General features: G+C 40.4%; 1 protein-coding gene across 6 annotated transcripts in view; it reads right to left on the bottom strand.

Moving 5' to 3' along the window:
- The window catches only part of LOC131110555 (glutamate receptor 3-like), a 129,347-nt gene that overhangs the window by 24,152 nt on the left and 81,185 nt on the right, over positions 1-24,010 (bottom strand). For all 6 annotated transcript variants that reach the window (XR_009120911.1, XR_009120910.1, XM_058063769.1 and 3 more), the window contains exons 5-12: positions 20,789-20,842; positions 19,896-20,057; positions 16,507-16,674; positions 16,007-16,111; positions 10,269-10,373; positions 6,813-7,019; positions 3,798-4,171; positions 1,661-1,859 (exon numbers count right to left, since the gene is read on the bottom strand). Coding sequence is in view for 4 of the 6 variants with exons in the window: in XM_058063769.1 (XP_057919752.1) it covers positions 1,661-1,859; positions 3,798-4,171; positions 6,813-7,019; positions 10,269-10,373; positions 16,007-16,111; positions 16,507-16,674; positions 19,896-20,057; positions 20,789-20,842 (1,374 nt within the window). In the remaining 2 variants the exon portion in view is untranslated. The remainder of the gene's footprint in view (positions 1-1,660; positions 1,860-3,797; positions 4,172-6,812; positions 7,020-10,268; positions 10,374-16,006; positions 16,112-16,506; positions 16,675-19,895; positions 20,058-20,788; positions 20,843-24,010) is intronic.

The following is a 24,010-nucleotide window of genomic DNA, read 5'->3' as shown; positions in this document are numbered from 1 at the left end:
TAGGACATTATTCTACAGAAGCCAGGAGAACCATCAGTTGGTGACCACTGAACAGACCTGATGTGTCTCCATTGTCAGGTTGGGGAACCTACAGAGTAATCTATAATTGGCATCCACCATCGTTTAGATACGTAAAAATACACTATACAGTCACATATGCGGCAGCTTTGATGAAAAGAGCAGTCGTTTTTATGTGTTCAACGGTGAAAAGAGACACATTCCCGCCCTGTGCATGTTTTCATTGGGCATGTCTTTTTATAAGAAACCTCCTTTTTCAACTGTCTTTTTAGTGTTTCTTTTTAGTGGGGAAAAATAATTTACACTTATATTATTCGTTATTCCTTTCAGGGCACCCAATTCAAAAGACGGCAGAACTAATGTTGCTATGTCAACAGCTGCTACATAAAATGTCACATCAAAATATGAAGGTCTGTTAAAACCTTTTCCTGAATAAGCATGTAGTCTACTTTTAGTGGATTCCATTTGAAGGCTTCTTCAGACAGCTCAGCTTAACCTATAGGCCTCTTCTTCATCATGTCCAATTTGCCAGCCATGGCAAGCTAACTAATTATATTTCATGAGCTGACCCCTCTGAGTTTTGAGTCTGATGTGGGCGCTTTGATTAGCCTCCCATTTTTTTTTTATCACCTCAGAGTCTCTTCCATGTTGTTATCACACTTTCTGCTGACAGCCCCCGGTGCCTCAAGGTTGCACACTGCAGCACTGCCGCATACATAAATTTCACATTCATGTCAAAAGGGTTCGAGATCTGCGTTTCTGTCAACACAACTCCAGAATCTAGTGCAGGTCAAGAATTCTGCTACGTAAGCTACACATTGAAAGAGAACTTCATCCATGACCTCACCGTGCATGATGTTGCATGCATTCATTCATTTTCTGGAGCTTATCCCAGCTGTCTTCAGGCAAAAGGCGGGGTACACCCTGGACTGGTCGCCAGCCAATCACAGAGCACATATAGACAAACAACCATTCACACTCACATTCATACCTATGGACAATTTGGAGCCGGCAATTAACCTAGCATGTTTTTGGAATGTGGAAGGAAACTGGAGAACACGGAGAAAACCCACGCATCCACGGGGAGAACATGCAAACTCCACACAGAGATGGCCGAGGGTGGAATCGAACCCTTGTCCTCCTAGCTGTGAGGTCTGCGCGCTAACCACTCTTCCGCCACTCATTACAAAGATGCGTATGTTAAAGAATATACTTGAGCATTGCGAAGGGAGCCACAACAAAGAGGCTGAAGAGCCACATGCGACTCTGGAGCCATAGGTTGCTGACCCCTGGAGATCAAAATAATTACATAGGAGATTAACTGTATAGGGCGACTCCAAATTGTCCATAGGTATGAATGTGAGTGTGAATGGTTGTTTGTCTATACATAAGTGCCCTGTGATTGGCTGGCCACCAGTCCAGGGTGTACCCTCAGAGCACATATAGGCAAACAACCATTCACACTCACATTCAATTAACCTAGCATGTTTTTTTGGAATTAGTACCTGCAGAAAACCCACACATCCACAGGGAAAACATGCAAACTCCACACAGAGATGACCGAGGGTGGAATCGAACTCGGGTCTCCTAGCATTCTCGAAGCAATGGTGGTGATTTGTGATTCATGCAACTCACTACTCACCCTAAAAAACTCTTTTGTGGAACCTGAGTCCAGAGTGCCATAGGCTATCTCTGTCTGCTTGGCCAGATCTTCTGCGCTCTCTATAGGTGAGACCATCCTCTCCACTGTCAAGAAGGCAGCCAAGTTGGCTGTGTAGGAGGAGATGATAATGAGGGTGAAGAACCACCACACCCCACCAACAATACGCCCCGACAGAGACCTAGAAGAAGGTTGTCCATGACATAGAAAACACAGAAACACACATGGAATTATGTAAGCATAGATATTTACGACTGATTGATCATATTGTATATTTCCTCAAATATGTACAGGTGGTCTTCTGGTTATATATGAGTTCTGCTCGTATATATCTGTAAATTAATTACACCTAAAAGTTAACTTAACCTAATAAAAGTTAATGAAGACACTGTCCACAGAACACATAAAATACTAAATACAAGTAGGCCACTACACTGCCTGAGTACTACTACCACTTTCAGGGGACCGTCGACCTGGCAGTTATGTGTCCTGTTAAGTTTTCTGATGTTTTGGCTGAGATTTATGGGTATGCCTACAGTACATAACCACACAACAACAACACAGAACACTGTAAACCAAAGACCACCTGTACTGTGTCTTACTACAGATTGAACACAGAACATTTTAAAGTAGAACCAACCTATTGAACCATAACTATATAACTTTTTAGTTTCCGTTGAATCTTAATTAATTGTCCTCTCAATATATTTATCTTTACGGGAAGATTTTTTAGGCGGAGCTTCTTCTGTTGCAAGATAAGTCTCCCGGTACTAAATCAATGTTCAACAAGACATGCTTGGATGAGTTTGCTTTGGTGTTTCTGCATAAATTGACAAAATAATCCCACATACCTTACAGTATTTTGAATATATTTAAGAGTGGATGGTGTTCCCAGAAGAGGTGAGAGACAAATATCAACTATATTTTTATTCTGATTTCAGTCGTAAAGTGGACTGGCCATAGGGACGATAGTATATGGTAGTACAGTAAAGTCTCGTTATATCGATATTGTCGGGAGTCGGAAAAAATATCGATATAACCGGACTGTCGATATATCCGATCCTGCGCCGAACTGCATTAAAAGTGGGCAATAATGCACTCGACATTGTTCTATAGTATAGAACAATGTCGAGCAGCTTAAATCAATCTTTGCTTAAGGATTTCAATACCAAAAAAGAACACGGCGAACGGCTGCTTCCAGTCAACTTTATTTTTCACACTTCCACCACCAGAGCGCAGCACACACACCGATTCCCGCACTTCCTGGTTCACAGGTCATGCTCAACCCGCCCCACATAGCTGGCCAAACACATGCCTGCAACAGAAGAACCAACTGCGTTCGTGGTTTCTCTCGTGTGTATAGAATAAAAAGATATCTGAATACAACACAATCAAATACATGTATTTGTACGCTTGTGTCTTCGTTGGAATAGGTGTGTATGTTATGTCAGTTGGTTCTTCTGTTGCAGGCATGTGTTTGGCCAGCTATGTGGGGCGGGTTGAGCATGACCTGTGAACCAGGAAGTGCGGGAATCGGTGTGTGTGCTGCGCTCTGGTGGTGGAAGTGTGAAAAATAAAGTTGACTGGAAGCAGCCGTTCGCCGTGTTCTTTTTTGGTATTGAAATCCTTAAGCAAAGATTGATTCAAGCTGCTTTTGTATCGATATAAGCAGACCAAATTGGCTGGCGGGAGATGAAAAGGGCATCATAATAACCGGGTATCGTACTAACGGAACTAATTATATCATAAAAGACTAGAAATTTGCCGGGAAATGAAAATAGTATCGTAATAAGCAGTAATTCGTTATAACAGATATCGATATAACGAGACTTTACTGTATATTTTAGTCTGGGCAGCGATATATGCAGGAAAATAGGACAAATTCAAGCAAAAATATATAATATACATAGCTGTCCGGGAGTGAGGTCCAATGTAGTATTTTTCTGAATTCCTTGTGGCTCCATTAATTTTGGTCATAGTAGCAATTTTAGTCAATCACACCTGATTTTAATCAGTCTCCTGTACATATATACAATTTCCCCAACAAGATGAAGATGACATGTATCTAAATATCATAACTGCAAGTGCATGATTTAGCATTCTGCTCCACTGAACCCACCTTGGGGAGATATCACAGCCCTGCTGCATGAAGGCGCCCAGTGAGAACCAGAGAGAATTGAAGATCCCAAAGTCATTGGGAGGATCAGGGGGTGTCTGAGGGTCTTTTGTCTCGTCCTGTTCCTCTAGGTTCCACTCGTAAGGACTGAACCGACTGACCAGGAATAGAACCACGCTCACCCCAATATAGGCAAACACTATACACATCCAGATCTCATAGGCCAGCGGATCCAGGAAGGAGAAAACACCAGGCTTGGACTTTTGAGGCTTCTTTATCATAATGGAGATGCCCAAACTCATAAACGGCTTGGAAAAGTCTATCACCTCCTCTCGAACCAGAGTAATAGTGAGAGGTGCAACAGCTATATCTGCTCTCTGGAAACAGGAACATGCACAGTGTCATCATTAGTTATGATCTGCAGGGAACGTCAGGTGTATAACATGTGAATAGCTGCAGCTGAAAAACTCCAAATACAGAAGAGAGACACATTTGATGAAACAAAACAGAGAAGATATCACAAGGCAGGTTACGAAACACACAAATGCAAACAGTCGTCTTCTGTAAAGAACATTTCATTTCCAGTGACAAATTATGAAGTTAAAACTAGGGCTGCCATGCTGTTATGCTTGTAAAATCTTTTTCTTGAAATATTAAAACTTTTAAAAATGTTTCTTTAAATATTTTGACTTTATTCTTGTAAAATTAGTATGTAATTATTTGCTTATTTGTTTTTGCAGTTTTCTATATTTTTTTTTAGAATTTGCTGTGAGTTAATAAGCAATGTCAATAAACAAATGTCCCGCGGTCTATACTTAAAAAAAAAAAACAACAACTAGGGCTGTCATGCTGTTATGCTTGTAAAATTGCATCTTTTTCTTGAAATATTAAAACTTTTAAAAAATTTTCTTTAAATATTTTGACTTTATTCTTGTAAAATTATTATATAATTATTTGCTTATTTGTTTTTGCAGTTTTGTATATATATTTTTTTAGAATTTGCTGTGAGTTAATAAGCAATGTCAATAAACAAATGTCCCGCGGTCTATACTTAAAAAAAAAAAAAAAAAAAAAAACTAGGGCTGTCAAATAATAATGTCTTTTACTGTATTTAATTAACGACAGGACATAAATATAAATTTGTATGTAATAATAGCAAATTAAAATCAACGTTATTCCGAACAGTTTGGGTTAAAACTCATAAATAAAGGTTGTTTTCAATGCCATTCCATGAAGGTTTACCATGATGTAATTTCAACACTACATTCAATAGCTTTAATTATTTGCTTTATGTAAACAAACGCTCCTTTTCATCTATGTTTATGTTATTCTTTATATTGTGCAGTGACATCTTTGGAAATAGGGAAAATATTAGATTTCACAATGGAAATGTTTACAGGGTCACCCTTGGTGCAGCACAAATAGACCCAATAAACGCAATTGTTTCCTTTACCCTGTCAACACAACATTGTGAAGGGCTATAACCATTTAATCCTTGTACAGGCATAAGCAGCACTCAATCAATGGGCGGGAGAACATAGCAATAGCAGCCTCGGGCTTAACCTTTTAAAAGACAACCAAAATCAAATTAATTTAGCAGTCAAAAGGTCAAAATGTACACAATTATTAGTACCGGCCCACCTGCTGTAAAATTATAGGGCTGGAAAGACTTGACAGTGACGTGAAAGATCTATTTTCCGCACTCTATCTGCAGGAAGTGGACTTTTCCCATTTGAGAGATAATTTGGAGACGATAGCGCATCAAACCATGCAATCTCACAGGCTGATAGTTGGGAAATTGAACAGATGAGGAAGCCTAACCCTTATGCATTTTGTATTTGGCCTCTATTCAACTATTGTGGCTGGGGGGAAAAGGTGCTGACGGCGGAAGGGGGGGGGGGGGGGGGGTTGGTGTTGGTGTTGCAAGAGCTTGAGTGCTCTGTCAGACTTGCAGGCTTTAGACCCAATTTCTGGCGGGGGGGGGGGGGGGGGGCAGACTATATATTTTACACGTAACAGTCCACCTGGTATTATTGTATCTGTAAAATTGTCATGCAATCTGCTATTATTATTTATTATTTTATTTATATTTAAATATTTTAAAAATAATAAAATATTATAATAATTAAAATAAAATTAAAATAATAATTATTATATTATTATTATGTAAAATATGCAAATATAACAATATTATTATATATAATTAATATAATAATTAGCATTAATATAATAATCATAATAGTTATAATAATAATATAATAATTATTATTTTAATTTTTATTATTATTATGTGCTTGTGTCTCTTGTTTCAGGAGCACTTTGTAAACAACAGACCATGTCAAACAACGAAATTGATACAACCATCAAAAGGTTGCCTCAGGCCATGATGCCAGGTTGTATGTTGAGTTTAAATTAAATACTTTTGAAAGATTGGGCGGGCCGTATTCAAACACTTGGCGGGCCGGATGTGGCCCCTGGGCCGTAGTTTGCCCACCCCTGCTTTAGACTGTACACTCCCTGTCAAGCATGGCCGAGACCCTTTGCTAATGTGCAAGCCTCTAACTGTATAGTGCATAATATACTTTATATGGATTATTAAATGGCATATTCATCATATATATCACACAATCACTTCACAAGGTGTGCAATCCGTCTCTCCCTGAAGTGATTACATTGTGTTTCACATATGCATTCATTGTTTTCATAGACTTACTTTGTTTACGCCTGCAAGAAAGGTATATTTCTAAGCTAAACAAGACGAAATTAATGCAATGAACAGCACTGAGAAATGATTTCATTTTCTCCGTCTCAAGATGATCATCAACACTCCCGTGCTTGAGGTTGAGTCGGACACAAATTCCCTCAAAGCAACCCGGACAGCATAAAGACTTTGGACTGGCCAAGAGCCGATGAGTTGTTGGTGATAAGCTTAAGACAGAAAAATGAGATCTCCTCTCATGTTGAAGTTCCTTGCAAACTGTCATGTAATCAGCGAAAAACAAGGCTCCCAGTACTCACCCCATAGACCAGTTCACCCACCATCCCGTTCCACTGCTTGGTCTCAGGGTCTCGGGCTCCATACTTCCCATCCATTACTATAGACAGTTTGTACTTAATTCCAACATGTTTGGCAATCTCAGACGCTAAATCGACGCAGTAGCCTTCATATCTGTCATTCCCCTCCAGATGCATATAATTTTTCTTGTACATCACATAAGGAGCTTCCTGTTGGTTCAAACACACACTGGTTTACTCACCACCTGGCACACATTATGTTATTCATACACAATTATACATACATGCGCCCGTTTAAGCTCGTGCACTCACACTCATGCAGTCTTAGCATATTGAAAGCGGCTTTATCCACGTCCATGCAGTCATGCTTAAACAGATGATGCCTCGCGAATGCACAAATATGCGCTAATAAACACCAAGACGTAAAAGTCAACAGACACCCAGCCCAATACACCCCACCCAATGTGACCCCAAGGGTAGATTCCTGCATGGATTGCTGAGGTGCGGCTCTGAAGCAACTTAAATGCAATTTTGCGGGCCAAACTGAAACATGCTATTAAAAGAGGAGCTGGTGTAAATTAAGCAGACCGTTTTGGTCGGAAGCAGGGAGTCCATGGGAAAAAAGAGGTGCAGAATCTGGAAGTTCTAGAAAGCTTTCTGTGCGGGTTATTGTGTGTAGCTGCTCTATAGGAGTCCACAACTTGGATTACTTGGGTATAAACAATTGCAACTAAAAACACTTTTTATCTCTTTTAGTCCCATCCATCACCAACTTTGAATCACTTTTTTCAGCACTTTTGTGGATTTCCAAAGTACTCAATTTAATATATATATATATATCTGTTAAACCTGCTATTAAAAGAGGAGCTGCAGTAAATTAAACAGACCGTTTCGGTCGGAAGCAAGGAGTCCATGGAAAAAAAGAGGTGCAGAATCTGGAAGGTCTAGAAAGCTTTCTGTGCGGGTTATTGTGTGTAGCTGCTCTATAGGAGTCCACAACTTGGATTACTTGAGTATAAAGGTGACTACATCTGTGTTATTTCATGTCAAGAGTGTTCTAGTAATATTTAAACCTATTCTATGCTGTAACTACAAAAACATTCAATTTATAAACCAATTAACAGTGATAAATGAGGTATTCCCTGTTTCCACAAAGTGGAATTGCATGATATACTATATATTCCATTCCAGTTGTTTTTTTGTTTTTTAAATCAACACTACAAACACTTTTTATCTCTTTTAGTCCCATCCATGACCAACTTTGAATCACTTTTTTCAGCACTTTTGTGAAGGTCTAGAAAGCTTTCTGTGCGGGTTATTGTGTGTAGCTGCTCTATAGAAGTCCACAACTTGGATTACTTGGGTATAAAGGTGACTACAGCTGTGTTATTTCATGTCAAGAGTGCTCTAGTAGTATTTAAACCTATTCTATGCTGTAACTACAAAAATATTCACTTTATAAACCAATTAACAGTGATAAATGAGGTATTACTGTATTGTTAAATGCTCTTTATGTTATTGGTATTTTGTAATTCTGAAAGCTATTGTTAGTACCGAATCCAATGTAGGATTCTACCCAAGGGTGCAACTTTATGTGTAATTTTAAGAGGGGTAAAAGAATGGGAGAACACACTTACAGTATTCCCTGTTTCCACCAAGTGGAATTGCATGATATACTATATATTCCATTCCAGTTGTTTTTTTTTTTTTTAATCAACACTACAAACACTTTTTTTCTCTTTTAGTCCTATCCATCACCAACGTTGCATCACTTTTTTCAGCACTTTTGTGAAGGTCTAGAAAGCTTTCTGTGCGGGTTATTGTGTGTAGCTGCTCTATAGAAGTCCACAACTTGGATTACTTGGGTATAAAGGTGACTACAGCTGTGTTATTTCATGTCAAGAGTGCTCTAGTAATATTTAAACTTATTCTATGCTGTAACTACAAAAAATATTCAATTTATAAACCAATTAACAGTGATAAATGAGGTATTACTGTATTGTTAATTGGTATTTTATTGGTATTTTGTAAATCAGAAACCTATTGTTAGTACTGAATTCAACGTAGGATTCTACCCAAGGGTGCAACTTTATGTTTTTTAGAAGAACACATTTACAGTATTCCCTGTTTCCACCAAGTGGAATTGCATGATATATCATGTATTGGAATACATACTTCCAGTAGTTTTTTTTTTTTAAATCAACACTACAAACAATTTTTATCTCTTTTAGTCCCATCCATCACCAACTTTGAATCACTTTTTTCAGCACTTTTGTGGGTTTCCAAAGTACTCAATTTAATATATATATATCTGTTAAACCTAATGTTATGTAAAGGACCCCTTGCTATGGGGAAAGAACAGTCGGAGGTATGGGGTGGTGCGGGGGATAAAGGGCTGGGAGTCCTTGGAAAGGCAAGGTCAGCACAGTGGCGGGTGAGGATGGGAATGGGAATGGGTTTCACAAGTAAATGCTAGTGACAGGAGAGAGATCAGTGTGCCCGGTCTTATTTAAACATATTCAAGCTCATTGCACTGGTGCGCAATGTTCCATTCCAAATGAAATCAAAACAAAAGTCAACAGAAAATAACATAAAATGTAGCTGTAGCTACCCCCCCTCCCTGTAAGAAGGAATTAAAGCAGCGGCGTGCTACTTTTTCATGTCCTTTTCAGAATGCTGCTGCAGCTTATCTTTTCTCTACCTGAGCTCATCATCATTAACAAACAATAGGACTGCTCAGGAGAACGGGCATCGTCATTACAGCCGCACGCAATTAGAGTGCAAGTGGGAAAGCAATGGTTTGTTTGTTCTGTGCTGACTGCATCCCTTCAACTTCGATCTGTCAAGCGTTTTACCGCCGGACTGTATTTTTTTCTATAAATCTTTTGCATATTCTCCAATAATTTTATAATAATGTGTAATCAGTCACCAGAATAATGCGTCTTCATGCATGTTCAACACAGAACAAATGGAGAGCAATTGAAGGGAAATAATAACAAGGAAGAATACCACAACTTCTCATTCTTCCATCAATACTTATTTAGTTTTTTCCCAGCTTGATAAAAACCACTGCGTTATCATCTTCAAGTCATTCTTCGGCCAGTCGATCCCAAGTGTCATTGAACATTTACTTGATGAGGACAGACAGGTCTACTTACGTATGTAACGGATGGAGTCAACCATTATAATTCATACCATTATTGTGATGTCACTGCTACGACAGGCCACTGAAGTATGGAAAATCAAAATGCTTTGACACCCACACGGATACAGTTGAAACACTCCCCCCCCCCCGTCACGCGGGTCGACTGTTTCAACGTGTAGTGAGTGGATGGAAAGCAACACAAAAAAGATGTGGTTCTACCCGCCCAGGACAAAATGTATCACTCATTGGCAATCGACACCATGACCTTGAGTGGCAGAATACGTGAAACATTTCAAACTATTTGGAAAGTGTACCATAATAGTAGTGACCACAATCGTTCGGTTTTCCACTGAGGAGTCGTTGGTGACCTGCGGGTCCATAATATTTACAAATCGTGTGAACTCGTTCCAGTACCCGATCTGCAAAGAGAGAGCGGCGGTTAGTGGTGCAATGGGAGACAAAACACGTATCAACGATATCTAACCAAAAAAAAACAACAAAAAAAAAACAAAAACACAGACTTCTCGAGTGTAGCTGACAAAAGAGTGATTCACAATCCCTTTGCATTACAAGGTTCCAGTTACACAATTCCGATTGTTTGCTCTCAAGTGGCGCTGGAGTCAGCTATCCTCAGATCGAAACCGGAGCTCTTCTAAATGTGGATACAAATCTGATATCATCACGTCTGGCAATAACAGACAGATCAAATCGACTTTGCGACTGCGAGTCTGATGTCATGGAAATGCGGCGAGCGATGATATAAACGCGCGCACAATCAAAACGAATAAGACGGTGAACAAAATTACATATATCGGTAAATAAATAGTCTAGATTGGGCGGCACGGCGGTCGAGTGGTTAGCGTGCAGACCTCACAGCTAGGAGACCAGGGTTCAATTCCACCCTCGGCCATATCTCCGGGTACTCCGGTTTCCTCCCACATTCCAAAAACATGCTCGGTTAATTGGCGACTCCAAATTGTCCATAGGTATGAATGTGAGTGTGAATGGTTGTTTGTCTATATGTGCCCTGTGATTAGCCGATATCTGGCTTACAGACACGCCCATATAAGGAAGTTTGCTCCTCTGTGACATCACAAAGGGTCAGTTTAACCACGCCTTTTGAAATCAAGCGTTTTGACCCAGAGCAAAACTAATTATCTGAAACTTTGGCATCGTTTTACACAAGAATACAAGATTCTAACAAGATTAAAACATGCTAGGTTAATTGGCGACTCCAAATTGTCCATAGGTATGAATGTGAGTGTGAATGGTTGTTTGTCTATATGTGCTCTGTGATTGGCCGGTGACCAGTCCGGGGTGTACCCCGCCTCTCGCCCCAAGACAGCTGGGATAGGCTCCAGCACCCCCGCGACCCTCGTGAGGAAGTTAATGAATATAGTCTGGAGGTGCAGAGATAATTAAATAAGGAAATTATTACACATAACGGTCAGTGTAGTCATACTTTTTTGATGTATTTATTATTTTAGCAATATCAATAACACCATTTTCAATCAATGTGTTAATAATAAGTTTAATCTGACCCCTGGAGGACCTCATTAAAAACATAAGTGGCCCCTATTAGTAAAAAGTAGCCCACCTCTAGTTCAAGGCATAATGACCTCCTTGAAACAACACAGCATTTCCCAGACGGCTACATCATAAAACATAATACAAACAAATGAGAATATTTATCACAAAAGTGCGAGTGTTGCATTTACTGTATAGTCATCCTCTCAATATTTGAACACTAATTATCATCTAGATAACCATACTGTTTATTTTTAAATTATTTGGTTTTGCTCCTCTGCAGTAGATGAGAATATAACAGACAACTTCAGTCCCTCCCACCTTCAGCCTCCCAGGTTTTGTGGTAAATTATTGATATTCAGGCCCGTGAACCGCATACATGCTTAATAATTTAGCATATAATTCCACTGGCTCCACGGTTTCTTGTGCATGGTGCCCCCGCCATGGCAGTTAACTCTGCATTCTGCTGTACAGATGCTTAACTCAAACCAATGTCAAGTGTTTGTTTGCCCATCTGAAATAATGGCTGCTTTGGCTGGCGATGAAACGCCTTGCATATGTTGCTGCCAATATTCTAACTGTTGCTGGCTCCCATTTTCTTATTCACATCTGGGCAGCATCCCCCCCCCAACCCCCCCTGTGTAGATCTTTGAATATTTGGGACAAGCAGGTGTTAAGGCGGGGGTTCACACAGGGAGTGGAGGTGCTATAATGCAGCAAAGTTTGTTGCGACTGTGAGAAAGCTCTAAATGTTTATACTGTCTTTTCTGCATGGTAATGGTTTTATTTCATTTGGACATTCATCAGATTACAATTGAATGCATCACATAATCAGTTCACAGTTCCACATGTCCAAAAGGAGTAGGAAGAAGCAAAGCTTATTAAATCCTACCCCTCCATCTGGTACTTTTACAATCAGTAACTGTTACATTTGTTCACTTCCTGCTTTCCATAATACAGTTTAAGTTTTTTTTTTTTTTAATTATGCACCTGGGCGGCACGGCCGTCTGGTGGTTAGTGCGCAGACCTCACAGCTAGGAGACCAGGGTTCGGTCCCCGCCCTCGGCCATCTCTGTGTGGAGTTTGCATGTTCTCCCCGTGCATGCGTGGGTTTTCTCCGGGTACTCCGGTTTCCTCCCACATTCCAAAAACATGCTAGGTTAATTAGCGACTCCAAATTGTCCATAGGTATGAATGCGAGTGTGAATGGTTGTTTGTCTATATGTGCCCTGTGATTGGCTGGCGACCAGTCCAGGGTGTACCCCGCCTCTCGCCCGAAGACAGCTGGGATAGGCTCCAGCACCCCCCGCGACCCTCGTGAGGAAAAAGCGGTAGAAAATGAATGAATGAATGAATTATGCACCTTGTACCAAAGTACGAGGTGATATGTCCATACAATGACATAATGGGTACCACTTTTACAATCAGTAACTGTTACATTTGTTCACTTCCTGCTTTCCCAATATAGTTTAAGGTTTTAATTTTTTTTATAATTTTTTAAAATGTTAATTTTTTAAAATTTTTAATTTTTTAAATTTTTTTAATGTACAATTAATTAATTAAATAATGTATAATTTAATTAATAATGCACCTCGTACCAAAGTACAAGGTGATATGACCATACAATAACATAATGGGTACCATAGTAAGTGTCAATATAGTGATATATATAGCACATCATGACTGGTTCAAGACTCTTCATCCTTGTATTTAGCAAACATCAACTGCTTGTATTGTTTCTTGAATTGGCTCATCGTTGTGCATTGTTTGATTTCCTTACTCAATCCATTCCATAGTTTGATTCCACATACTGAAATGCTATGGCTTTTTAACGTAGTCCTAGCATATAAGTGTTTCAAATGTAGTTCTTCCCTGATATCATATTTCTCCTCTCTTGTAGAGAAGCATTAGATGACATTTTTAGCTAATTTGTTATTTTTAGCTTTATGTATTATTTTAGTTGTTTGGAAATTAACTATATCAGCAAGTTTAAGTATTTGTGATTTTAGAAATAAGGAGTTAGTATGTTCTCTGTAGGCGGCATTATGAATTATCCTTACTGGCCTTTTTTGCAGTACATTTAGCGAGTGAATATTGCTTTTATAGTTATTATATATTATTACATATTTCGACACAATAAGTAAGATATGGTAGAATCAGAGAGAATGGCTGTGGAATGAGACTCGTGTCATGGAGCACTGCTCTAGAGGCAAAGTCCTGATTTCACCCTGAGTGGCTGGGACAGATATGGGCCCCCATACATCACTGCTGACAGTCACAGCTTGGAAGCCTCCTCCTTTAACTGCCACTGGGGTGACTCTGGCTCCCGTTCCTGACAAACTACTGCCCAGCTTGTCTCATATCCCCTCGGTGCCTCACACTCACCCTGTGACCTCCTTCCCCCCACCCTCGCCCTATCCCTGCTTTTGGCTGTGGGGGAGGTAGCGTAATGCTAATTGAAGTGTGAGTCTTATAAGCCTCGAAGGCAGACGCTGTAATCACGTGTCATATCAGACTCGATCACACTCCTATCTAACTAACGAGAAAATCACAGCTGTCTCTTGGAACTGAGTGAGGTTATGAAATAAAGCCAGAGGTCATTATGTGTTGTAATGTGAATGTACCACTGGGAATTACAGTACCATTTTGAAGAGGAGCCAGAGAACTTCTTGGATCTCTTTTACAGTAATTGGTTATTTGAATGGTAATTACTGCCAGGAGAGGGCCAGAAATCATACCTGCACGATCCAAAGGCATGGGAATAGTCTTACATCTTTCATGATGGGACACTTTTAGCAGTCCGATCACAGGCTGTGTGTGATTTGTGTGCCTTCTAATACTCCGCGGATCTCAGCAGACCTGGTACCTAATTGAGGTAGACAACGGCAGCCTGCTGCTCCCCCCTTACAACCCCCGTTAGCCCTCAGCCATTCAATAAACGTGGGGGTAGCGGCTTATTTGGAAATGTCACACAGTCATTCATGGGAACGTTTCAGCATGCTCAAACATGTGGTCAACATTTGGCGAGCGTAATCTAAAAGTTGCACGTCGGCCAATTTCTCCCTGCAAACAAGCCTTTATGTCTGCAGCGAAATTATTAAGAATGGATTCTTTGATTAATTGGCTGTTGATGCAAAGTAGGCAAACAGAGTGCACTAATTAGCTACGGCCAGCAGAGGCGCTGTTCAGTCTCAGTTTGTGGCAAGGAAACCATCAGTTAGGACGTACTTGAACATAAACCTCTAAGCCACGGCTTTTTAAAAGTGTTTTCTGTCTACTCTCTCACTGCAGCTATTCATTTTGTCTGTAAACATGAAAAATGTTTTTCTTCCTTTTTCTCAAGCTGCTGTGCCCACCTCTTTGAAACCTGTACTTCTAGGCAGCATTGGTGTCCTGAATTCAGAATAGCCAAAGAGATCATACTTACGCACTTTATTCTTGAAATAAAGACACCATCCATTCATTTTCTATACTGCTTATCGCAGGGGTATGCTGGAGCCTATTCCAGGCGGGTTACACTGTGGGCTGGTTGCCAGCAGGGCGCATATAGACAACCATTAACGCTTACATTTATACCTATGGGTGTATGTTTGATTCGGCAATTAACCTAACATGTATGTTTTTTAGGATGTGTGAGGAAACCGGAGTACCGGGAATACCCAAGTCCAGGAAGAACATACAAACTCTACACAAAGATGCCCACTTTGTGACATTTTATCGATATTTTATGTTAAAATTAAAATTGAAATAATCTGATATAGGGCAGGCTGCACGGCGGTCTAGTGGTTAGCACGCAGGCCTCACAGCCAGAGTTCAATTCCACCCTCGGCCGTCTCTGTGTGGTGTTTGCATGTTCTATGAAGTAGGATTCTATATTATTAAACTTAATATTTTATAGTTACAGTCTAGAAAATCTGTTGATAACGTTCTAATTTTTTTTAACCATTATTAGAGTCCTCTAAACATGAAATAACACCCCTATAGTCAACTTTACAGACATATTACCCAATATATTAGATATAATCTGAAAAAAATAAGGCTGCACGGCGACCAAGTGGTTAGCTTGCAGGCCACACAGCTAGGAGACCTGAGTTCGATTCCACTCTTCTTTGTGTGGAGTTTGCATGTTCTCCCCGTGCATGCGTGGGTTTTCTCTGGGTACTCCGGTTTCCTCCCACATTCCAAAAACATGCTAGGTTAATTAGCGACTCCAAATTGTCCATAGGTATGAATGTGAGTGTGAATGGTTGTTTGACTATATGTGCCCTGTGACCAGTCCAGGGTGTACCCCACTTCTCGCCGGAAGACTGCTGGGATAGGCTCCAGCACCCCCCGTAACCGTTGTGAGGTTAAGTGGTAGAAAATGAATGAATGAATGAATGAATGAACTAATATAGGGCGCTATCACTTTAAGTAATCAGTACTAGTAAAACCATGCTAATTTTCCTCATAGAAGATAATAGTGATAAAAGAAGATAAAGATAAAAGAAAATAAAAGTGTGAAGTCATGTGTCACTGTTCTTACCTTCCTCGGCCCGCCTATTTTCATCTCGTACACATCTATGGTGTAATTGGTCCGGCGGCCGTAGTTGTCAAACTGGATGTTGCCAGTCATCCCCTGCACTTGAACCTATCACGGGACAAACACACAGAGTGGCGAAACATACAGTCGACCATTTTGTATATATACATACATAGCTGGTATTGAGGTACTTGTGTCCTGGTGCTACTGGAGTGTAGACATAGTCTGTTAATCAAATGATGAACTGGATTCATTTTAATAAAAGATGTAGTTTTATGGTAATGAGGGTCTGGATTTGAGTGAGCTCTGCGCAAAGATATCTGGAGGCAGCGGGAGCAGAACAGCTCCACACTCGCTTCCCTTCTCTCTGTCACTTTCCATCTTTATCTCGCTCTCGCTCACTATCTCTGCTTCGCTTCTTCCAGTCTTTTTCTCCACTTATTCGCTTGCCTCACTCTCACTCTTATTCCCCCCCCCTCCTCTTTTTGTCGTTCCTCCCCTACCGTTTTGAGAGCTCTCTCGATATCAATGCCTTGGCTCCAAGGTACAGCGGGATTGGCAAGGCAGTCTCCAGCGCTGCCACGACGGGAGACGTCTACACGTTGGCGACGCAGGTACCTGAAGGCCTCAGCTATCACCAAAATAGCATCATGGGTCAGCGCTGAAGTGTACTGTAAATGAAGCAAAAAAATAAAAAACACAAAACTGAATGATTCTGTTTATATTTAATCTCTGGATGGCCTTTTCACACAACTGAAATAGCCGCATGGAAAACAGCTGTGGTAATCATTTTGACTCCGAAAAGGTAGAGAAGCAATTCTTTGGACTCTGCTTCCCAGTGCTTCTTTCAGGCGGATTCAAACTAAAGGAACTGGCACTTGATGGAAGAAAGAGGAATCAGAGCAGCATGATACAGCTGGCCTCTTTGGCAGTACTTACTCATCTCTCCTTTCAGGATTTGGTGACAACTTTTCCAACTTTTTTGGTGACCTGAGATACAACAGTACTTTCAGATTGAACTCCCCGGAGGTCGTAAACTTGGAATTCAAACACATAGATCAGGGAAGTTGTAGAAATTTTTGAGAATGTCAAATTATCATAATCAACTATGATGCTACATCCTTGACGTATACTATATCATATAGGGAAGAGGAGAAATATGATCTCAGGGAAGAACTAAATTTAAAACACTTATATGCTAGGACTACGTTAAAAAGCCATAGCATTTCAGTATGTGGAATCAAACTATGGAATGGATTGAGTAAGGAAATCAAACAATGCACAACGATGAGCCAATTCAAGAAACAATACAAGTAGTTGATGTTTGGTATATACAAGGATGAAGAGTCTTGAACCAGTCATGATGTGCTATATATATATCACTATATTGACACTTACTATGGCACACATTATGTTATTGTATGGTCATATCAAAATAAAACAAAATAAAAAATGTAAAAAAAATTGAAAATTTAAAAAAATTAAAAATGTTTAAAAAAAAATTAAAACCTTAAACTATATTAGGAAAGCAGGAAGTGAACAAATGTAACAGTTACTGATTGTAAAAGTGGTACCCATTATGTCATTGTATGGACATATCACCTCGTACTTTGGTACAAGGTGCATAATTAAAAAAAATAAATAAATAAACTGTATTATGGAAAGCAGGAAGTGAACAAATGTAACAGTTACTGATTGCAAAAGTACCAGATGGACATGTGGAACTGTGAACTGATTATGGGATGCATTCAATTTTTGGCAAAAAAAAAAAAACCTCACTTAAGTACTTCAATTTAAGTACTACTTGTAAGTTGTATGAAAAGTTCTGGTTAGTTTTTGGTATTGATGGGGGGTCCAAAATGCATCACAAAACCCTGAAGTCCTGAAGGAAATGAACTTATTTGATCACAAAACGGGTGATGGTGACATTTTTTTAGCACACAAAAGTACACAAAAGGGCAACAATTGTTCATAAATCTCTCTAATAAATCTAACTGTAGATATATTCATAATCCATGATTCATCCACCCCCAGGTGTGGCATACCAAGGTGCTAATAGACAGCATTATTACTGTATAGGTGTGCCTTAGGTTGGCCACAATAAAAGGCCACTCCAGATGTGCAGATGTGCTGTACGGTATGGGACAACATTCATTCATTCATTCATTTTCTACCGCTTTTTCCTCACGAGAGTCGCGGGAGGTGCTGGAGCCTATCCCAGCTGTCTTCGGGCGAGAGGCGGGGTACACCCTGGACTGGTCGCCAGCCAATCACAGGGCACATGTAGACAAACAACCATTCACACTCACATTCATACCTATGGACAATTTGGAGTCGCTAATTAACCTAGCATGTTTTTGGAATGTGGGAGGAAACCGGAGTACCCGGAAAAAACCCACGCATGCACGGGGAAAACATGCAAACTCCACACAGAGATGCCCGAGGGTGGGATTGAACCCTGGTCTCCTAGCTGTGAGGTCTGCGCGCTAACCCCTAGACCACCGTGCCGCCAACATTCATTCATTCATTCATTTTCTACCGCTTTTTCCTCAGGAGAGTCGCGGGAGGTGCTGGAGCCTATCCCAGCTGTTTTCGGGCGAGAGGCGGGGTACACCCTGGACTGGTCGCCAGCCAATCACATGGCACATATAGACAAACAACCATTCACACTCACATTCATACCTATGGACAATTTGGAGTCACCAATTAACCTAGCATGTTTTTTTGGAATGTGGGGGGAAACCGGAGTACCCGGAGAAAACCCACGCATCCACGGGGAGAACATGCAAACTCCACACAGAGATGGCCGAGGGTGGAATCGAACCCTTGTCCTCCTAGCTGTGAGGTCTGTGCGCTAACCACTCTTCCGCCACTCATTACAAAGATGCGTATGTTAAAGAACATACTTGAGCATTGCGAAGGGAGCCACAACAAAGAGGCTGAAGAGCCACATGCGGCTCTGGAGCCATAGTTTGCTGACCCCTGGAGATTAAAACAAACTCCACACAGAGATGGCCGAGGGTGGAATTGAACCCTAGTGTCCTAGCTGTGAGGTCTGTGCGCTAACCACTAGACCGACCGCCCTAGTATGGGACAACATCTCTGTGAATTAGAAATTCCATGACATACATTAGTGGAACCCCCTAATACTTTTTAGAGTGGCCTTTTATTGTGGCCAGCCCGATGCACACCTGTGAAATAACAATCATGCTGTCCAATTGTGTTTCTCTCCAGTGTCACGTGACATAACTGCAAGATTGCTGTTTTGACTCAGAAATCTTCCAATCCTTTCAAATCTTCTTGAGCAAAACCGGAAGCCCCCAGTTGCTCGTGATGCTGATTGAGATATATTAAAAAAGGGTTCGAGTTCCCTGAAGTTATGAGTACTATATAAACGGAGCACATTCATTCAAGCAATTCAATTAGGCAGATTTGATCAGAACTTTTCTTGTGGACATAATCTCTTTCAAAACTTTTAGTGCATAATTTGCATGAGCCTGCTGCATCCATATGGGATTTTATCTCCCATGCACTTCCCCTTTAACTCCGCCTGACCTTTTCACCAGTGATGGCTTGGCCGACTTGCTTTTTTTGGACTGCTGCAGCATGACCAAATCTAATTAAATGCCATTCAAAATCAATTTCTTTCTTGATCATTGTTTAATTAGATGTAAATTGGAGCTAAGATATAACCTTGCCTTGCACTGCGTATCGATATATTGATTGTCGGGGAGGGATGCAAAGTTGGTAGGAAGTAAAGAGTGGGAGGAAGACAGAATGACAAAGGCAAACAGCGGATGAGAGACGAGAGGGGGGAAGCGATGGAGATAACTTCAGAGGGAACGATCGTCTTACTTTGCATGCACAGTGAAAGGCCTTGCAATCAAAGTACCTTCAGAGGAGCGTTCCGGGCTTCTGGGAATTCTCTTTCATCTAGCCGCTCCCAGCGCTGCATAAACTGCTGCACAATGGGGTTCTCGGGGTTGACTATCTGAAACCCTGAAATGTTGGCTCCTCCGGCGAAGACTTTGTCCAAACTCACATTAGAAAATCCCTGAGACGAGACAGAGGGGAAATGGGGTTAGAGAAAACTTGTGTAACTTGCATTTCTTTGAGGTTTTTTTTTTTTAATAAGGCCTGAGGGCGAAACACTACGAAAATATTAGCTGTATTTTGGCAGTAAGCAACATGCATTTTATTAAGAACCTCATGCTGCAGGCTGAGTGAAAGCAACATGTGTTTGCTATTACACTGAAGCAAATGTTCCTCTTTAAACTCTGTGGTGCAACCTAAAGTCAGATAAACAGCCTTCCAATAAACACTTAACTTAATGGATTTTGTCAGACGTTGAATATTTTTAATAGAATTTATTTGCTTAATTTGCTTCTAATGCTCTTTGCATCTGATTTGTTGTCCCGTTGGCTATAACATCCATACTGTTTCGTAGTCCAAATGATGGGTTTGTAAATGCAGAATTGAATACTGCATAGGGAAAAAAAGTAGTGTGAGATCATTCAGACATGTTCTCCTCCCTGAGCGAGTGGGCTGCAGGCAAATGGCTGTCCTCCACAGGCAATTGACAGTGTTTACTGCTAGTTTCTATTGCCTACAGGGCTTTTACTTCTATTGCACATTCACATTTATGAGGACTTGCACAATGTTGTCTTACGGTCAGATTGCTATTGATACGCCACTGCAAAACGAGCCGGCCTCTTAATGTAAAAGTCTAATTAGTTTTGTGTGGATCATGGTTCTATTTCCTGGAGCGTCTCAATTACTACTTACAAGGTTAGACAGAATGTAGTGGTAACCGCGGCTGTTCTTCCCCAGGGCCACCACCTATGGGAAACAGAACATCAGTATAGTCAGTCATCCATAAAGCTTGATATAAGCGGCGACACAAATATATGTAAATTAAGTCGCATTAGGTGCACAATATGCCACTCAAGTTGAATATTGCCTATGGAAGAACAAAACACAAGTAGCAGGAAGTATTAATTGAGGAGGTTCCGATAACGAATGAGAATCATGCAAATCAGCCTCAAATATTCGGTTCATTGTAAAGGAGTCACTGTCGGACAGAAAGAAGAAATAAAAAGTGAGGAAAAAAAAAATTACATTTTTAAAGCAATTTACAGTGAGACAGTGAGATGTACCGTGGATGTTGCTCTGCTTTGAAAATATCACACCTTTGCAGCATAAAAGCGTGTTTCAACCCACGCAGCCTGTCTGAAAATAGTAAGTGCTGTTCTAAGCCCTTCCATCACCATGCTACCAATCATGCTGCTTTTTTTCCCTACATTTTCCCTCCTACAGTTGATTGTTTTGTTGATCAGTCCAACAGTGAAACTTCATGTGGCCTTGACACTATTTGCATAACATGCTGGGAAAGGTACGGTCTCGTGTGAGCTGTAATTCTGGAACATACAATTTACTGTGCATGACTGGTGGAAAACGTGACAGCTACTGTTTTATTCTGCAAACACAGCAATACAAGTTTACAGCAACAACTTCTATCTTTGTTTTTAACAGTACAACAATAGAAACAAATAATAATACAAAGTTGTGGGAATAATTTGTACAAGGGTATTTTGATAGTACTTTTGGACCTGAAAGAGGGCCTTCTGGCTTGCAAGATCTTTTCCATTAATTTATTTTCTAACGCTTTTTTCCTCATGAGGGTCGCGGGGGATGCTGGAGTCTATCCCAGCTGTCCCCGGGCGAAAAAACAGAAAAATATACTAACTTTTTCAGTGCTTTGGTTCCGATTTTCTACAATAAAAGCTCTGATAAAACATTCCACTGTTCTCAAATATCTTCATTTTTATTTTTCTGCACAAAATAAGATGAAAAATAAATAAACAAATCAAGAATAAAGAAAATCAATCAGTAGTAAATACATATAATAATAATAATAAAACGGCAAATAATAAAAACTTAAGAAACCACATATAGTTAGTGGGTAGACAAATTATTTTTTTCAGATTAAAATGAACAAAGCATTATTAGAGCCCTGTAGACATGACAAAACACGACTATAGTCACATTTATACTTTTTTTATTTACAACATATTGCGCAACTGCAGGGTCTTGAGACACATGCTAGCTCGCAAACTAGAGAGCTAGCTACCTAAACAGTAGCCTTCAAGTTATTTCCTTTGAACTTAAATAGCCAAAAACTTACCACTTCCACACGGATAGGGAGGATAACTATTAACAGTTATTTAACCTTTAACATGAACTAATGATTTTTTCTGGGTACATGACACCATACAGCATCCATATCAAACTTGCGCGGGCCGCACTAACATTAAACTTTCATATCAAGGCGGGGGCCTCAAACTAATGTCCTGCGGGCCACATTTGGCCCGCGGGCCGCATGTTTGAGACCCCCGCATTATTGTGTTTATCAGATCATCACTTAATCAATTGCACCATAACATTATCCTAACAATCCTTATCTACTGAAACATTTACAGTATTTTCCCTTAGCTATGCTGCATTTGATTGTACCTTTGGTCAATTTTAAAGTTGTCACCGCTTTAAATGAGTGCCCTCATAAACTTAACAAACCTCTAAAGGTTTAGCTCTAAAAACCTCTACACAGGACTTAATGTTTAGTTTTCGCACTGCACCGGGAAGTACATTGTTCACTGTCAAGCCGTTAAAAGGGCTCAGTGTTCTGCAACAACTGCAAACTGAGCGCCGCAGGATGTCATACAGAGGCGGCTATCAGAATCCATCAATGTGCATCTAATGCCTCTTTGACAGTGACGCAAACCCCCGTTTCACTGTAAATGTTCACTTCTTTACGCTGTTATCCTGGATTTTCTCGACCTTTGCTGTGTGCTAACCTTGACTTTTGGCCCGAAGCCTCATCACACCTGCCCCGGAGCTGGGCGGCCAGAGAAAGACCCAGCCTTTACCCTCTGCCTGCAGCTTTTCGTCAGGCTGGCATTGGTGGCACGTGACAACCTTGGCATGGAACACATCCTGTCATCTCCTTTAATGAAAGACACTGCTGACTGCCTTATCTGTAAAAACCCTCAGACACAGCAGGGAACGACAACTATCTGTTAATGGAGTCAATGAGAAAATGATTCTCTTCTATGTGCGTTCATTTAAGCATTGACTTCCTATCATTATCACAAAGAAAAAAAAAACCCAAGTACATCCAATTGCCATCCCCTCTTTAGCAAACCAAATGCAATTTTGCTGCTATTTGCCTTTAAAGATGGCATTTTCTTCCCCAAAAGCTCATTTAAATCCAGTTCATTGTATCACTATTCTCCCTGAATTGATTCCTGTTGCTTTTAATCTCCCACAAATACGAACACAAGCCCGCTAACCAATTATTTCTATCCCGGTGACACAAGAGAGAAGCAAAAGTGTTTAGTTTATCCACTCTCTCTATAATAGAATTCCTCTTTTTCATAACTTCTTGAAAATCGATCGGCTCGCTGCCTCTAACGGCGCGTCTTGTTTTAGAGCCTGGAGTTTTTTTTTCTTAAAAGCCTGATGAGGACAGAGAACAACAACTACGACGACCTTGACTTCACTCTGGTGCAGTCTGCCAAACCAGACAGGGAGTCCTAAATGTAGAACTACAGCCTGACGTTCTCCCTCTGCTTTGACCTTCTCGCTGTAAACACAACAAGAAGCTCTAAATCCGGGGGTCTCAAACATGCGGCCCGCGGGCCAAATGTGGCCCGCAGGAGACTAGTTTGAGGCCCCCGCCTTGATATGAAAGTTTAATGTTAGTATGGTATCATGTACCCAGAAAAATTATTACGTTTGATTAATGTTCATGTTAAAGGTTAAATAACTGTTAATAGTTAACCTCCCTATCCGTGTGGAAGTGGTAAGTTTTTGGCTATTTAAGTTTAAAGAAAATAACTTGAAGGCTACCGTTTAGGTCGCTAGTGCTCTAGTTTGCGAGTTAGCATGTGTCTCAAGACCCTGCAGTTGCGCAATATGTTGTAAATAAAAAGAGTATAAATGTGACTA

This window comes from Doryrhamphus excisus, chromosome 23 (genome assembly GCF_030265055.1).
Source record: "Doryrhamphus excisus isolate RoL2022-K1 chromosome 23, RoL_Dexc_1.0, whole genome shotgun sequence".
NCBI lineage: Eukaryota > Metazoa > Chordata > Actinopteri > Syngnathiformes > Syngnathidae > Doryrhamphus > Doryrhamphus excisus.
Note: the sequence above shows the minus strand (reverse complement) of the source record. Positions and strands in the feature narration are given on the sequence as shown.